This window comes from Varanus komodoensis, unplaced genomic scaffold (assembly GCF_004798865.1).
Source record: "Varanus komodoensis strain SLA01 unplaced genomic scaffold, ASM479886v1 scaffold9, whole genome shotgun sequence".
NCBI lineage: Eukaryota > Metazoa > Chordata > Lepidosauria > Squamata > Varanidae > Varanus > Varanus komodoensis.
This window is the reverse complement of record NW_025336598.1, coordinates 10,292,213-10,311,098: the sequence shown is the minus strand read 5'-3', so window position 1 is coordinate 10,311,098 and position 18,886 is coordinate 10,292,213. Positions and strand designations below refer to the sequence as shown.

General features: G+C 40.8%; 1 protein-coding gene and 1 long non-coding RNA gene across 9 annotated transcripts in view; one reads left to right on the top strand and one right to left on the bottom strand.

Annotated features, from left to right (window-relative positions):
* LOC123017262 overlaps window positions 1–18,886 on the bottom strand; it is a 731,707-nt gene that overhangs the window by 610,840 nt on the left and 101,981 nt on the right. The window lies entirely within an intron of this gene.
* The window catches only part of LDB2 (LIM domain binding 2), a 235,545-nt gene continuing 231,930 nt past the window's right edge, over window positions 15,272–18,886 (top strand). For 7 of the 8 annotated variants that reach the window (XM_044418511.1, XM_044418509.1, XM_044418510.1 and 4 more), the window contains exon 1: window positions 15,272–15,672. In XM_044418511.1, the coding sequence (XP_044274446.1) occupies window positions 15,541–15,672 (132 nt within the window). In that variant the 5' untranslated portion in view covers window positions 15,272–15,540. The remainder of the gene's footprint in view (window positions 15,673–18,886) is intronic. The other variant, XM_044418512.1, reaches the window with a different exon arrangement.

Here is an 18,886-nt window from a genome sequence, read left to right as displayed (position 1 = left end):
TAAATAAATAAATAAATAAATAAATAAATAAATAAATAAATAAATAACCCTTCCCCTTCTTCTTATTATTATTTAGAGTTAGGAAAGACAGCTGAAACAAACTGGAACAAAATCCCCCCTCCCCCCCCCCAAAAAAAAGCACAAATCCACCATGTCTGCCGCTATAAGAAAGCCTGTGGTTGTTTAACAGAGTATATACAAAGGCAGAAAAATAAAACCCAAAGGTGGGAAATAGGGAGGAATGTGGGATGTTTGCATTTCCCTTTCTACAATGAAAGATAAAATCTCCATCATGTAGGGAAGCCTGTAGAGTAGAACCAATCAAATAAATGGCTACTTAGGCACTTCTATGTTAAATGGAGCAATCCCATGGTTGCTGGTAGACCTCCAAGGTCCATAGGATATTTCAGAGACTCCTACAACCTCTGGAGCAGAAATCTGACAGCAGATTTCTCCCCCACTCCCTAGCAGCAAAAACATGGTGGCTGTTTTCCCAAGTGGTAAGAGTGATCTCAGGCAACCTCACAGAGGTCCAAAAGGGTGCGCATATTGTGGTTGTTAGGAAACTAGGCAAGAGGAAAGCTGAGATCTGCAGGATGCTTCAGCTTCACTATTGCCCATCCTTACCCACCTCTAGTAAGCAAGCCAGACAGACTCAGAGGCCCACCTAATTGTGTTGTTGTTGCTGGCTTGATTGTTTTGCAGAAAAAGGGGATGTGAAATTGTGTCCATTGTTCCTCCTGGCCTGCTAGCAATAGGCAATGCACAGGATTTCCAGAACTTTCTGAGCTTGGAAGCTTCTCTTTATTGGGTAGAAATCCCATAGAACTGTGTCATTAGTCCATTCCAAAGCTACTGAAAACACCTCATATTCCATCATCCTTTATGTAGGAGATTTCTACCATCATCTGTGAACATTTGTTTGCAGATGAGGCTAATTTTCTCTCTGATGTCAATGAGAATCCCCCTTGCCTTTGAATTTGCTGAAGCGACATATATAGTTCATTTAGATAACTTATCCTGCAGCTTCTCCTCAGACTTCTTAATGTGTATGTCTTTTAGCATATGAATGTCAAATCTGTTAATTCTCCAAAGGCATGCTATACTTCAGTGTTTTCTTCAACTGTTTAATCCTTTAATATTAATTACAAAAAGGATATAAGTATTTTCTAGTGCCTGGTTATTAAATGGAAAGAAGGGAAAAGGAGAGAGAGAGAGAAAATAAAGAAGAGTATACATGTGTGTGCATCTTTATTTAACACTTTTCGCCCTTGGATTAGTTTCCGATTCAATTATTTTAACTTGATCTTGAGGTATTACTTCCAACGTTGAATATGGCTTGCATCCTTGTAGAAGTTAATATCTCCCCTTTAAGTGAGACTTTCCTAGAGATAAGCCTCTGAAAAAGAATTTTATCCATGCCTTTGTGGAACTCCCCTTACATAGAGATGTTATGTTTTAGGGGGCTGCCCAAGCACAAGATTCAGTTCAGACCTTGATTTTGCAGTTTCAACAATAGCTTAAATTTTCAACAATAGCTTAAATCAGGTTGCACCACTTTGGAGGCTACCTGCTTTGACTTGGATCCAAATGCAAACCTTGCTTCATGAAATCCAAGCAATATAACCCCCACTGGAAACCAACAAATGACTATAACTCTCCCCCCGACTTTTTAATATTCTTTTTTACAGAACTGCAGCCATAGTAGTCCTGTTTGATGGGGATAAATCTTGTTAAATTTCAAACAAGTATGTACAGGGTTTTGTGTAAGTACCATATAAATTTATATTCTTACTTTAAAGAAAACTGTCGATAACTTTATTTCCTGACAGACTTGATCAAATTTTCAAAATTTTCAATTCTCAAGGATAAGCTGAGCTTACATATTAACATATTAAATGTAAAACTGAAAGGTATTGGGTGTGTGTTTGTTTGGTATTTTTGTGCAAAATCAGTATTACTTTTCAGTAGTTCACAAAATGGAATCTACCCTGTGGTAGATAGTATGAAAATGGGGGCAAAGAGCATGAAAATACATATTGTAGAGGTTCATGTGGAAGAAAACTGCAACATTTCAGAAGGATTGGGCAACAGTTTTGTGCAGGCTGTCTTTATATTTTATTTTCAACATTTCAGAAGGATTGGGCAACAGTTTTGTGCAGGCTGTCTTTATATTTTATTTTCGAGGTGCTAAAAAGGAATTTGTTTCTCTCACTTATACCTGTTTGCACACTTTGTATGCATACTTCACAGGTTACCTCTTCATAAATTGCCTGTAGTATTTCAGAAGGATAGCTGTAGAGGTTTTGGAGTTATCATGAATGAAAAAACAGTTTTGGGATTAGACTTGTTTTCCTTTTCTATTCAATTAGCAGCACCATGTCACAGGTGCAGAATACGTGGCCCTGCAGTTGTTGTTGGACTGCAACTTCCATCAGCCCTAGCTAGCATAACCAATGATGTGGAATAATGGGAGTTGCAGTCCAACAACATCTATAGGGGTACATGTCCCTTCTTTAACTGCTTCATCCTTGATGGAATGATGGAGGACACTTACTGAGAATATATGCAGGTGTACTATGCTATGCACACTGTATAATATAAGAAGAAGCTTTACTCTTGGGGATGATTTTAAAATGGATGAATTCCCCTGCACTTCTGTGAGCAATTTTTCGGTGTTTTTTGCTATATGACTGTGGTACAAGAGCACTGGCAAAGAGAGTTCTTTGTATACTTCCCTCCTGCTCTCTCCCCCCCCCCCCGCCCCCGTGAGCTTTGTCTCTGCTTCCTTAGAGCTCATGCATAAGAAGGCAGACTTGTATCAGCAGCTGGGGGAGGTTGAGTTAGACGGTCTTTGGTTATGAGGACTTGGTGGGACTCCACATACCTATCTGGGGAGTTGGAGTCAGTGGCAACCTCCCACTGAACAGGCAGGAGTGAGTTTCAGCTCATATGTACACATTTCATTCCTGGGTTATTTTGTGCTGTGTGAACCCAGAACCTTGGACATGATTATAGCTTAAACAATTCCAGAGTTAGCCCTCTAACAAATGATTGTTCATTTAACTCAAGAAGATGCCAGATTTTCTTAAAGCTGTCTACTGATATTTATATGTACATCATAGTAACCTTTTAGTCTTTAATAAATTGTAGTTTTAGTATGAACCGTACAAGTGTCCTGCATCACCCTAAAATAAATACATAAATAAATAAACAGCACACCAAGATGTCAGACACTATTTTAACCCACCTGTCCTCACTGCTCACTGGGAACAACAACAACTATGGGGTATTTTCCTGGTATAGGCCACATTTTGTTCAGCCAAGGTCTTCCTCATACATTATGGGTACAATAGAAATGGACAATATATTGCTCATGCCTTGCCAAGGTAATTTTTTGAAATGCCTGCAGATTCAATTTTTAAAAAATTACTAATAGCTAAGTAAGTAGGATCATAAATCTCTGTCTTTGGTGCAACCTTTACTTTTGGGTTGGTATACCACTGTTCAGGCTTACTGTTCAGGCTTACTGCCCAATACACTCCTGATTTCTAAACCATTTTTATGAGGCAGTAATCATTTCCCTGAAGAGATGCTCCCTATAGGTTCAAAATTATACCAGGAAGCTCCATCCCCAGACAGTGGGTGTCTTGACCATTGCTATGTCTGCTTAACAATGAAAAGTGGGTTTGTTTTGCACAAAATGTTGAGTGGGTTTGTTGAATGGGTTTGTTTTGCACAAAATGAACACACTCATTACTTTGGGTTCTACAAGGGCTAGAGACTTGTTTGTTTTTATAGGCACACAGATAGAGTTCCTAGAGATTATGACTCATCCTGTCCCTCTCCCAAGACACCCCATGGTAATAGCACAGCTTTTGCATGTATTTAATTAGAATCTTCATGTAGATAAAACTCTAGAGTGGCATCACAACTAGAGATATTCTAGATAATTTTTAAGGCTTCCAAAGGAGCAATTAGTTCTCTTTAAAAGCAATGAACAGAGATAAGAAATGCCAAAATAATGTTGTCATTTCAGATACAGCACTACAAGTCCAGTTCAGGGTGCTGGCGTTAACCTTTGTGTGGTAACTGGCATCCCCTAGCTCATATTCTACAATATAATTTAGGCACAAGCTGTAATTTACATATAAGTATAATTTACACATAATTAATATAAATTACAATATAATTTAGGCACAACATGGCCTTCTGGGAGATTGTCAAAGTGCCTGGTCTAAAAATTCTCAACATTTCAGCATTCTATTTTTACCCCTTTCTAAGAGCCAAAACTTGATGGGGCCCAAAGTTCTTCAGAATCTCTATAGTAATAGTTGTGTGGGGTAGTTTTATACCCCGACAATAGTTACCAGAGGAACAAAACAAGCTTGATATAAAGGTCTTAGCAAAAGCCAAGAGCAAACAGAATTAAACACAGTGAAGGAAAGCTTTGCTGTGCTTTTTTTAAATAGATCAAACTTTTGTTATGCAGAGAAAGGGTCAATTGGGCATGCTTTGTTATTTATTCTTATGTTGATTGAAACTTCCTGAGGGGAGGGGACTTCAGCCTGAAGAATGCTTTTTAGTGCTTTTAGAGTTGTGCTCATTTTTATATTTTGCTGATAGTCTTAGTTATGTGCAACACTGTTTTTAACCTACTGCTGATTTTATGTTATTTATGCTAATTTTAAGCTATTTTACTTTGAGTAAAGCTATTTTTAAGCTATTTAATTTTAAGCTATTTTACTTTGTTTTATTATGATTCTACATTTTTTTAAAAAAATTACTTGTACACTGTCCAGAGAACTTTGTTTATTGGGCAGTCTTCAAATGATTTCTTTCAGATTCAGCCTGACAGTGCAAAAAGTTTGTGGGTGCTTGTGCATCCTTGCACTCATCTGTGTATTAGATGAATAGTGTGTGTGTGTCCTCTTGTTCATGTGAATGTGAAATGAACTGAGAGAAATAGAAGCAGCCAGCAGGTAGATTTTTTAAAAAGTTGAATTGCATTAGTATTTGTGTGAGTGTAGCCTTTTGCTTTGAACTCATGATCTTTAAGTTAATTTCCATGCTTTGGTTTGTCCTCTCCGGGTAATGGGTAAGTGCTGGAGAAGAAAAAGTGCTCAAAGGAGCACTTGTTTGTTGCTATACTCTGTGCTTTGCACTTTTAATGTCAAAGCTAACATGCCTTTGTTTGTCCTTTCTTTGTGATGCATTTCTATTGTAGGAGGCAAATATGAATTCAAGTGGCTTAACTGTGTTGTTCTATGGGTCAAAAACATTTCCCAACACAAAACCTTCCATGTTGAACTCATGAACTTGCAATTAACTTGCATACCCCCCGACAGTGACCCAGCTTACTGTAAATCCATGGCTTTCTTACTGTTCGCTGTTTGGCACCATCAGAGTCAATGAGCACAGGCCACTGCTGCCTGGATTCACTGCATCATACATTGGAAGATGATCTGATAACTTGATTTAATGCAAAACAGAGTAATGAGGCTGCTTATTCAGACTGGTCATTCTGAGCATATTACTCTGCTCAGCTGTACTGCTTGTCACTTCCAGGCCCAATTCAAAATGTTGGTGCTGACTGTAGATGGCCTTGGACTGGTCTACCTGAACGTGCATTTCCCCCTTATGTTCCTGCCTGATTGCTTAGATCCTCTATGGAGGCAATTCTTTGGGTGCTTCCATCCTCTGTGAAGGCAATTCTTTGGGTGCTTTTGCAGTTGTTGTGTGATATGTGACAACTGGGAAAAAAGCCTTTTCTGTAGTGATGCCACCATCTATGAAATGTCCTTCTCAGGGAGATCCACCCTGGCTTCTTCATTGTAGACAATGAGAAGCCAAATTAGAACCACCTCTTTAAGCAGAACTTTTATTTATTTGTTTGTTTAAGCTCTAACTTGTTGCTTTATTGATGCAATTAGTGGCTCCTCAATATTTTTAATATTTTAATGCATAATTATTATTTTGATAATCCTATTTTTACTAGATCAATCAAATGATCATTCTAATGATCAATCAGTTTGTTTCAGTCTACAGACCGTAATACACAAGTATACACACGTACATTCATTTGATACAAATATTCCCTTATATCTGGAAATATTTTAAAAGACCAGACAGCTGGCGGATTGATGGATATTGCCTGGTTGTAAACCAAAATTTGCAGTTGAAAAAAAAAATCTTTTTGCTGAATTGGATACTTATGAGCCTGCAAGTTCAAAAAACTGCACTCATCTCCATGGGACTCTGCACTAAACAGGTGAGAGGCTAAAAATATCCTTGTATCACTCCTCACTTTACTGTGCTAGAGTTAGTAATGCCACCTACTGCATTGCATCTGAGTTATACAGCAGACTGAATAAATGAAAGCAGACTTTTGTCAACTTAAGATATCTGACCTTTCACCATAAACTTTAGGTACTGAGTCAAGGACTGAATATGCCTAATCTTTTCAATGATTAGAGTATTTCTCAGCCATATGGGAAAGTAGGAAGACATGATTCATAGTGGACTGGCCTATTTGGAAGTCAGTTTGTTCTGTACCCCTAAGACTGATTGGGGATGACCAATATCTTCATTGATCATTCACATAATTAGTTTACAGTTTAAATGCATAGTTTATAATTTTTCTGTGATGGATTGCAGACCAACAAGTGTCGATTTCAATGGATCCCATCTCTATAAATAGGGTCTCTCTATTTTTAAACAAGCTAAATAGTATATATCCAGAATCATCAATATGGATAAAAAGAGATGCAAGGAGAATCATACACCAGTTAATGTTGGAGTCGAAAAGCTCAGATGGAACAATTCTTGCAGATTCTTAATGAGATTCTCAGCAAGTAGATCTTAAGTTGCATCAGTGCTGGCAAAAAGAAAAAAAGACCATTCCCAAGTACCAGCATAGATACAGCAATTATTAATTCTATCAGTACTGTACTTTAACAATGTGCTGAAGCTGATCAGAGCCATTTATATAGCTATTATCATATTATCCAAACAAATTTTATCATTCTTTTTTCTGATTTAAAATATATTCATGCTGCTTCTTTATTTGAATATAACCGTAGCATCAATCTGTAGCTCAAGATACTCTGCCCTGTCTATAGGATCCTAATAGCATATTTTCTTGGTCTAGCTGGTTTCTAACAAACCAGCTTCTGTTTGTACTAATGGTGAGGTGAGGTCTTCCTACTCACACATCTAGTAACTAGATGTCCATGCAGAGCTAAAATCAGATAATCATTAAGTGTTAACCATATTACAATAGATTTAATTTCCACTGCAATTTTAAGCTGCAAGGACTCCATCAAGCATAAGACATTACTTAATTTTTCTTCCAACTTTACTGTCCTTTTGATCCTTCAAAAGTTATACAGCTCTGTAAACATTTTCACAATGTTCTGCATGCAACAGACAAATGTTAAGCTGTCTATATCAGGGCTGATGGTCACTACAGATGTGAGACTCAAGCATAAATACTTTGACCCTAGCTTCTAAAGAATGGTAAAAAGGAAATCAGTCTATTGTACTACTGCCCTTTAATGAGCTGTAAGTGTATTCCCCTAAGAGGTCCTCTTATGTAGAGCATTTCAGAGGCTTCAATCCTGATCTCAGTTTTAAATTAAACATTTTCCCCACTGCTGCATTTATAATCTTATCTTTAGAATTCCTCTTTCTTATGCTATATTCATCTTCATTAGCTCCAGATTTTGAAGGAAAAAGGTATAATAATCAGGTCTAATTTGGGCATTAAAATCCCCTGCCATTATTATGAACACTGGTGGATATTTAAGTTTTAAGTTGCAATGCATAATGTTCTAACTTGTGCCAACAATCCTCTTCATAATTTGTACTGTTTAGGGTAGGAATATAGACATTATTAAAATCAAATTGCAATGTATGGCTGGGAAAGCTGGACCATAAGGAAGGCTGAGTGCCAAAGGATTGAGGCCTTTGAATTGTGGTGCTGGAAGAGACTCCTGCAAGTCCCTTGGACCACAAGGTGATCAAACCGGTCAGTGCTAGAGGAGATCAACCCAGACTGCTCTTTAGAAGGCTAGATACTGAAGATGAAACTCAAATACTTTGGCCACCTAATGAGAAGGAAGCACACCCTGGAGAAGAGCCTAACGCTGGGAACAATAGATGGCAAAAGAAGAAGGGGACGGCAGAGAATGAGGTGGCTAGATGGAGTCACTGAAGCAGTCAGCGTGAGCTTGAGTGGACTCCAGGGGATGGTGGAGGACAGGAAGGCCTGGAGGAATGTTGTCCATGGGGTCGCGATGGGTTGGACACGACTTCGCGACTAACAACAACAACAACAAAATCAAATTAAAGTGTTTAAGATTCAAAAGGAAGGTAAATGCCACTAAGCCACATAGTGGAAGAGGTACTACTCTGGCATTTAAGGAAAAGTGACAAGTCCTGCACGAAGGGGCAACTCGATGTATATTAAGACATGGCTGGCTGAGGCATGCTGGGAATTGTAGAACTTTTTTCTTGTCTAAGTATGCATAGGATTACATGCTTAAAAAGTCTTTCTTTCCCATATTATGCTTTTTGAGATCATACTTTGATTACCACTTAATATTTTCCCCACATTTGTTCAAAAATATTGTTTAATAATGTTCTCATCTTTTCTGGCCCCTCCAGCAACATTCTCTGAAAGGATATTGAGCAGATTCTTTCTGAGTTATGACCTGTTTAATGTATAAGCTCAAGAGTATTTAGTTTCCCTGTTGTGTCTACATACACACAGCCATTCCTTGATACCGTATGATCTGAGGAATGCAATTCATTAATTTTCCTCTCTTGAGTTGTCCTCAATCAAATGGTTCAAGCATACACGTTTGCCAATCCTGGAGAAGCATCATTGTTGGATTAGTTGAACTATAAATAAATTCTTTGAGAGGTCAATTAGAACCAATCTCAATTAATTATTATCATTATTCATATTGTTTAGGGGTGTTCTGGTTAGCAATGTTCTTCATTCGTTCTTGATCTTTCTCAGGAAATCAGTCAAGTCAGGCTTCTCTGCCTTTGTCATATTATATTGCAATACTAGTTTAAAACATCTAAAAACAGATGTTAAAAACAAACAATATAAAAGATGATAAAAAAGAGTGACTCTGTAACACCTGGTAATCCCCCTCAAGCCCCTGCGTGGCCAAGCAAATCCTGAACAGCCTCAGAATAGAGCACCATCTGAACCTGGCACCAAAAAGATGAGAGATTCAGCAACAGCTGGGCCACAGAGGGGAGGTTATTCCATAGATGGGGTGCCACCACTCAGAAAGACCTCCCTCTAAGTGGACACCCTCTGCATTTCCCTTGGAGCTGGCATTCAGTGGAAGGTCTCAGAGGCTGAGCATAGTGTCCAAGTAGATTACAATTCGGAGAGGCGCTCTGACAGGTGCTGTGGTCCTAAGCAGTGTAAAAGCAGCACCTTGAACTGGGACTGGAAGCATACAGGCAGGCAATTCAAGCTTGCCAGAACCAGTCTTAGGTGGTTGGACTTCCAGTTCCCATTTATTCATCTGGCCGCTGCACCAACTGCAGCCTTTGAACTGTCTTCAAGGGCAGCCTCATGTCGAGTGCATTGCAGAACATTAGCATGCTGTTCAAAATGGAAGAGGCATATAAAGGTCTCCAACAAATTCCATCCTTCAAGTTCAATACTATTTCCTTTCTAGTTTCTGGCTTTAATTTCCTTTTTATTGTCACTTGCCCTATACCTATAGGTTGCCATCTTGCGGTATTATCTGCACTCATTTGCTTTGTGCATCCACGTAATCTGACGATGAACAAAGGTTTTTTTGTTGATGTTGTTGCTTATCTGATTGTAAACTGCCCTTAGGCTATTTGCCAGTTGGGCAATATATGATCTGATCAATATAGAATATATCCCGTATACAATCTAATAGTCTCCAATATATCCAGTATACAATCTACTCAGTCAATAAAATAAAAATCCAGTGTGTCTTGGCCTGGTAGAGCTTTGGAAGTGTTAGTTTCTCTGCCATATTCTCTCCCACTGATACTGTTGCCTTTGAGGTCATTATTCATTACACATTTATTTAATTGGATTTCCAGCTATCTTTGCACAGTATTTTCTTTTTTATAACCTTCCCCACCCTTGCACATTTTTGCTGAGACGATTGTATAAATCAGTTTTGTTTGTGACTCTATTTTCTGTTTTTACATTTACAAACTTGCACAGTTGTATCATCGTCATCATCATCATCTCCTCAGCCCTAGTTTGATAGTTTCTCTTTTTTCTTTTTGTGATTGTGTAGCATAGTCTAAAAAACCCTACTCTATCTTTTCAGCCTTAATACTCAAATCTTACTTCTATCTTCCATTCATCTTTTTTCCCTTCCAGTTTAATTGTACAATTCAGACAGGCTGAAAATAATATTTTATAAATTCCGCTACTGCAAAATGGCATAGCTTTGCACTGTCCTGGTTTTATTATGCTGTAGCTTTGTTGTTTGTATACAGGCTGATTAACCTTCTTCTGCCTCTTCAGAGAATCCTTTACAGTCCGCTTGTTAGGTTTTTTTTTTTTTTTTTGCTCTTCCTTGGTGCACTAAATGCACCCTGGACAAATTTATTTGGCTGAGTCCCTGCTCAGTGGGGTTTGTGCTGAGGCCTCATCTGCTGCCCTGCTCCTGTAGGGGCAGGACTAGGACAACCTCCCCTAACCTGGATGCTTACCAGCTTCCAGCATTCATGATTATTGGCCATGATGAATGGGGCAGATGGGAAATGCCTCCGAAGAGGAAAGCTGAGCTTAGGCGGCTCTACTTCAGTCCCAAACTGGGTGAAGTTGCTCCAGCTGGCTGTACTGGTGTGATTGTGGGCACAGGGCTGACCAGCCCAAAGGAAACCCTCGCCATGCCCTTCTCTTGCTTCCCCACGCATCAAATACATAAAAGTTTATTTCCCTATGCTTAAGTGACTTAACGGGAAGTCACCAACGCATGTGTCACTGTCGCAAGGCAGTCATTCTCCAGATAGGGGCGCAGCTGATGAATTAGCCGAAGCTGGAGGAAAGCACTCCTCGCCACTGCTGTTACCTGAGCTTCCAGTGAAAGCTCTGGGTCGAGGAGCACTCCCAAGCTGCGGACCTTGTCCCTAAGAGGGAGTGCAACCCCATTCAGGACAAGGTTCAATTCACCCTCTCCGAAGCCCGATCCACCAACCAACAGGACCTCCGTCTTGTCTGGATTGAGCTTCAGTTTATTGGCCCTCATCCAGCCCATTACCTCGGCCAGGCACCGGTTCAGCACAGCCACTGCCTCACCTGGATTGGTGGAAAACGAGAGGTAGAGCTGGGTATCATCAGCGTACTGATGGTTCCGCAGCCCACACCTCCTGATGACCTCTCCCAGCGGTTTCATGTATATGTTGAACAGCAAAGGGGACAAAATGGACCCCTGCGGTACTCCATGGCATAGCTGCCATGGCGCAGAGCCATAGTCCCCCAGCACCACCTTCTGGAACCGGCCATTGAGATAGGAGCGGAACCACTGCAAAGCAGTGCCTCCAACCCCCAATCCCGCAAGCCTATCCAGAAGGATACCATGGTCGATGGTATCGAAAGCTGCTGAGAGGTCCAGCAGAACCAACAGGGACGCACTCCCCCTGTCCTTCTCCCTGCACAGGTCATCATACAGGGCGACCAAGGCAGATTCAGTACCGTACCCGGGTCTGAAGCCGGACTGCAATGGGTCCAGATAATCAGTTTCATCCAAGAGTGCTTGGAGTTGTCCCGCCACCACTCGTTCTAACACCTTGCCCAGAAACGGGATGTTGGCCACTGGTCTATAATTAGTGGCCATCTCTGGATCCAGTGACGCCTTCTTCAGGACCGGTCGGACTACCGCCTCCTTCAAAGGGGCCGGCACCCGACCCTCCCTCAGAGAAGCGTTAACCACTTCCAAGATCCAGGTTCCAATCCCGTGCTTGGAATCATTTATTAACCAAGACGGGCAAGGGTCCAAAAGGCAAGTGGTTGGACGTACTCGCCCAAGCACCTTGTCCACATCATCGGGCCGCAATAACTGAAATTCATCCAATAAATCTGGACCAGACGGCAGCATTGGTGTCTCCTTTGAAACCTCTGAATCAATAGTGGTGTCCAGCTCGTGACGAATCTGAGCGATTTTCTCCCTGAAATGCCTGGCAAAGTCGTCACAGCGGGTCTTTGAGGGTGGAATCAGGTCTTCCTTTGGACCTGGACGGACCAGGCCTTGCACCACTCGAAAGAGCTCCGCCGGACGGCATTGTGAGGAGGCAATGGAAGCGGAAAAGAATCTCTTTTTTGCCGCCCTCACCGCCACAGCATAGGCCCGATAGTGGGCTCTTAAGTCTTAGTGGACTTCCCGTTTGGACTTCTGCAACGCGCTCTACGTGGGGCTACCCTTGAAGACGGTCCGGATACTTCAATTGGTCCAAAATAGAGCTGCCAGGCTGCTGACGGGGACTGGACGTTATGTTCACATGACTCCAGTTCTCCGTCAGCTTCACTGGCTTCCCATTGAAGTCCGGGCCCAATTCAAGGTGTTGGTTATGACCTATAAAGCCCTAAACGGCTTGGGTCCTGGTTACCTGAAGGAGCGCTTACATCCTTATATGCCCAGCCGCCCCCTGAGATCGGCGGGAGAGGCCCTTCTCCGGGAGCCCTCCATGGAAGAAGTTAGGAGGGTGGTTACTCGGAGGAGGGCTTTCTCAGCGGTGGCGCCTAAGTTATGGAATGCGCTCCCCAGAGAGGTCCGCCTGGCGCCGTCGTTATTTGTTTTTCGGCGCCAGGCGAAGACCTTTTTATTTAAGCAGTATTTTAAATGTTAATATTATTGAATTTTATTTGGCCAGGGCGGCTTGTTTTATAGTGTATATTTGTATTTTATTGTATATATTTTAAAATGTTATTTTAAATTTTTTGTTGTAAGCCGCCCCGAGGCTTCGGCGAATGGGGCGGCATAAAAATGTTTTAATAAAATAAATAAATAAAATAATAAATGTACTTGCCATACTACATGCTATTTTTCTTTCAATAATTTTGCAATAATATGCAAATATACAGAATACCAATAAATATTATTAATATATATTTACATAAAATACAAGATAGAAAACATTTGTGTGTATCAGTGTGCAAAATATGTCTGTCCTTCATCAAACCAATAAACAGAAGCCAGTTAATTCTAAAAGAGTTTACCCATCTCTTAAACAGATATATTCTTTCATTTTAAATACTTCTACTGTCTTCCAGCTCTTTTAATAAAAGAGAACTAGCTTCACTCCATTTCTTGACAAGAGGGATTTTAGCTGCCACAAATATCTGCACAAATTCTTGTCTGTTGACTTAGAAAGTATTCAAGTTCTGCAGATACAATCACCAGTGGGTCCAAGGGGATAGACAAGCCTTCCCCAACCTAGTGTCTTCCAAACTAAAATTCTCATCATTCTCACTCAGCATAACCAAAGAATATGGGAGCCATAGTACAATGCTTTTGGAGGGTATCATACTGGGAAAATTCAGGATAGTTTGCTTAATTGTTTAGACAATTGTACACGGGATTTGTTCCAAAATCTCTCCCAGGTATGCTTAAATTTTGATAGGATTTCATTTGCACTGGACTACTGAGTGCACTGGAGGAGTGAAATGGATCACGCACCTTGCTTTGTTCCCCTCCCCCTGCTTCCATAGAGATCTTCTGGACTCTTCTGACACAGGACCTGTAATCCATTTTCATATTTTATACATAAATGTATTGATTATTCAGGCTCATGTTCTTTTAAATGAATATGATAACCATACAGTTTGCAATTTTTAAGTTTAAAGGCAATGCCTTTCTTGCTCCTCACTGAGTTGCTGAGGATTACATTCACTTAATACTATTTTCATAAGATTTTTTTAATATAATGGCTGTAAATTCAAATTTTGTTTTGTAGACTCTTAGACTTCCTCCTCCTCTGTAAGAACTACTATCGAAAAAGGTTTGAGAACTTTGTGGGGCGGGGGGGGCAGAATGATATGAGGAAGATCTGACACAACACTGGAAAGAATTGCAATGCTGGAATATATTTCAAACAATCAAAAACACTACTGTAGACTGCAGGTTATATTTGGCTAAACAAAAGATTCTGTGCAGCATAAGACTGTGACTAAGGCTGCAATCCCATTTATATTCAGAACAGGAAAATCCCCCCCCCCCAACTCCCTGCATTAACCCAGCCAGTCATCCTGGTTGGGGAGCACTGGGAATTGTAGATCATTTCCCCCTCTGAACACGTGTAGCAACTGAACCCAAGAGAATGAACCCTTTGTTTACCTCCTCTGGAAACTCAGCGGGTCCTCTCAGACGAACCACTTTCTTGGCCTCAGTTCTCTACCTGCAATATGTGGATGACCATGGCAGCCTATCTTGCAGGGCTGTTGTAGGACTTATTGGGATCAGCTTTGTGAAGCACCCTGTGTGTTCAAGGAAATATACAAATGTGAAACGTTAGGTAAAAATGGATGATTTTCCTCTCCTGTCGGAATTCATGGCAGAATTTGGAAAAATATCACGTGCTTAAACTTCTGAAATGAAAAGGGAGTTTTTGGACTGTACTAGCTATGCTAAGATGAATCGCTGGGGGATACCTATAATTCACTATATAGCAGCCTTTAAACCCACAAACCTGGGACCCACTTTCTTGATTACTAGTTTTTCTCCTGAAAAGGTTGTTTATTGCATCCAACCCGAAATCTCTACAGTGAGAAGGGTGTTAACCAGGCTAAGCGTTTCCTATCAAATAGGATTTTAGCTCCTGTAACCTATCGATATCAATATCCAGAGAAGGATCTCAAGGGACTGAAAAAGCCCCTGCAGGTAAAGAAACTCACTCAAGCAAATAAACCAAACGCAAACACAACTTTGAATGTCCAGGGTTCTGCTACAGTTTGGGAGACGTGGTAGGCAGCAAGACACGTTTGTGGCGTTAGTTGTGTTGCGTGGTAATCAGTGTACACGCGCGCGGGCGCCTTGTTCGCAGGGTTGGCTGGTTCAGGAAGCATGAACAGCTAACACAACGTGATGTTCCTATTGGAAAAAAATAAACAACCCGTAGCTCTCTCTTGCCACTCTAGAGGGAAAAATCGGTTTTTGTTTTGCTTGTTGCAGTACGCTCCAGTGTGGACAGGAAATGACCCCTCCGCCAACTGTTTCTTTAAAACCAAGCAGCGGAGCCTGAGCTATTCAGTCTCTCCCCCTCTCCCATGCTCTATCAGCCTCCCTCTCCCTCTAGCTCGCCAGCTACAGAGGGCTCCCGCAGCAATTCCCAGCCAGTAGTGCTGCTTGCCTCTTCTCTTCTCCTCTCCTCCCCCTCCCCGCTTGCCTCCCCCTCCCTCCTTCCCTCCCCGGCTCGGCTTGTGTGCTGCTTACTTTGTACAGTGAAGAAACACTCAGCCCATGTGCTCTGTACGGATGTTGGTGATCCCCTTCTGTGCGCCGTGATTCTCTGCAAGCAGGCAAGATGTCCAGCACACCACATGACCCTTTCTATTCTTCTCCTTTTGGCCCCTTCTACAGGAGACACACACCGTACATGGTGCAACCGGAGTACCGAATCTATGAGATGAACAAGAGGCTGCAGTCTCGCACAGAGGTGAGTCCCTTCCTCCAGCTCGGTTTTTAAAACTGGCCATGCTCAGCTCGAGAGCCTGCATTCCAGAGCCGGAGCACACGGTGCGGTGATTAGATGCTGGAAAGAACGTCCCTCCTTCGCCTGGGACTTTAATTGGGTATTTACTTGTTCCCCTTCTATGCCGTGCAACTCTTAACACACACAAAAGGCAAGCTGTGGGCGAGGGAGGTCCTCTGAAATTGCTAAAATGTATCGTAGCACTTAAGCGGTCTGTTTTAAAATGCCAGACTGAAGTCTATTTTCGTAGCACGCTGATTTTTGCCAGGAAACCTCTTTGGGGCTTTTTACAATCACAACATTCCAAAGGTATTGCTTGTAGTAAGGGACCGTGTGTGTGTGTTTTAAGTGCTTCTTGTTTGAGGGGGTGGGGATGGATTACCTGTAATTCCACCACCCCCAGTTATCAACACTGAGCATAAAGGCGGAAAAGAGGCTTAGAGTTGGTCAAACTTACTGCCTTATGTACATGACAGATGCGGACCGAAATAAAATGTATTGTTTTGTTAACAGCAGAAATAAACAGTTCAACATTCTCATCCCACAAAGGATCAAGTATGCTAGAATCTCTAACTGATTTTGTACCTGTATGTGAGTGTGAAAGAAGGCGAGTGTATGCATAGCTGAGAATAAAACCTCTGAACGGAAAAAAGAGTAGAAATATTGCCCCTTGCAATCAAATGATTTAATGAAGCAGTACTTCCAGGGACGGGGGTGGGAGGGGGGGAGAAAAGTGCTGCATTTCTTCCTCATGTTTCTTCAGCGCCCCCCCCCCATGGTTACTTTGTTGTTCCAAGTAGTTTCTTTCGATGAGTATAGTTGGAGAAGTATAAATCTTAGAACTATAAGTGTTCTGGGAATGAAATGCCTTCAAAGTTAGTGAAGAATTTTGGCATATTTTGTGAGCTCTGCTGCTGGTGATGGCATAACTTTTCAAGGAAACTCAAAGTTTCCCTAAAAGAAACAGACTCCTCAGTTGTCAAATGTAATGATGGGCTGAATGTGTAGGATCTAGTTAACAAGAAGTGACCTGCTTTCTGATTGGTGAAATGGCAGACAGCAACAGATTTCCAAGCACTTATAACACTGCTGATTTTTTTCGGTGGGGGGGGGTGTTACTTTGATTTTGTCTTCTGTTTTCAGTTTTGAATCTGCTTTCATAACACCCATGATCTCACAGAGACTTGCTGCTCCCATGGTCAAGTTAAATGTTGTCATGTTAGTTGTAGGGTGCAGGAGTGGATGCTGCAAAAAGTGGAAGGCTTTTGATGTTGTTTGTCAGGGTTTCTGAAATTCGTGGACGTCAAAACTGAAAGCATGTTAAAATTGCCACAGAATTTCACCTGAACTTTATGTTCACGTGATTTTGTGCAGTCCTAATGAAATATTTGGCAAATTTCAAAAGGAGTTTTGATCTAGACTACTGGCATTTGTGCATAGTATTGTGCGTGTCTGTAACAGGATAACCCCCCTATCCCAGTGTGTTGAGTTTGTAAACTAGACTTTCTGATTTGTGGCACTTCAGCTTTGGTACAGCAGTTTTGTTTTTGAGCAACCTATTCTCTTATGCTGGAAGAAGCATCACCCTCCCACCTCTGGAATTGCATAAAAATGGTCCCCTGTAAACTTATTCATATGAATTGATCCAGATTTGGCCCATGGCCAGTTTAGTGTGTAGGCTGTTTACACAGTGCTTTACTGGGTGTGCCACTTTGTACTTAGAGGATGATGACAGCTTATCCCTCTTGTTTCCTCCGACTTTTATAGACTTCTTAAACTTTGCTGGCTGCTCTCTTACATCTTCCTATATGTGGGATTTGAGGTTTACCACTATCTCCGTTCCCATAGACATGCCAACAGAAAGAGAGAGAAACTGAAAATGTAACCTTCACTATAAATATGTATTAAAAATCATAGTGTATATACTCAAGAACCAGGAAATGCTGCCCAGTTATGTGGAAACGGACTCACATCCAACCTGTGGGAGCAACTTCATACTGCAATCTTATTGTAAATATAAGTGTAGGATTAGAATATTTTTGAGAGTACTTTCTGATACATGGAGCAGCTATTTCTTCCTCGGACAAGAAATCAAATACCTTCTAAATAAAACAGATGAGTTATTCAAGAATCTGAATTCCTCTATTAATCATAACTACAGTTTAAGAATTTAAGTGATTTTGCATGGCAAAAATATATTTGTATTCTAAAAATGAGTATTCGCATGTTCATTTTAGAATAGGAATTTTCATGTGGTACTTTTATGAATGTCTGAGAAAGTGTGGGCACCCAATTTAAAAGAGAAATTGCTTCAGTGATTGGTTGAGCCCCAACTAAAATTAATCTCAAGCTTGGAAACTGTTTTAGTACTAGAGTTTATGTGAAATAATGGTAGAGTGCTTCTGAACATGTGCAGAATGTCTGTCCTATAATAGCAACCAGCAGAACTAGTACACAACAGTCTGGAACTGAAATCAAAGGTTACAGGTACACTTGATTCCCAGTTTCTGGTTTAGTCACTGGCTGCCTTGAATAATATCAATAAGATCTGAGTAATAAGAATTGATTGCTTAACACTTTTTCTTACATGATATCAAATTAATTGGTTGTACAATTGGTTGGTCAAAAATGCTGGAGTTTGAATTTCCTGGATTTCCTGGATACGGGCATCTCCTCCCTTCCCCACTCTCCACCCACATGATGCTGTTGTATTAATGTTCTTACTGGCTTGCAGACTTTTTTGTGAAATCTGGACATATTGTCTTTGCAAATAAGGAAAGCAAACTCAGGTGTGTCATAGAATGGCGGTAGCTAATCAAATCTCTGCACTGTTTTCAGACACCTGTTCTGACATCTTCAGATTTTTTTTACATGTGCACCTAAGATGTTTTGTGGGTATATTCCTAAAACTGGAAAAGGTATCTTAAACCATTTTTTTTCATTTGGGTTACTGATTTTGGGAAAATTAATATTAATTTCAAGGGCAAAAGCTGGGATAATTTGAAGGCTTAGAGGCGGAGTCATGGAATCAGGATACTAGGTTGAATCATGTTACTGCCACAAATTTCAAGCGCACCATAATTTTTTCATTCTCATTCCCTTCTCTCTGTCCATTTGTGGTATGGAGGAAATAACACTCAGCTTTATTAACCATAATGTATGTTAAGTGCTCTGAGTG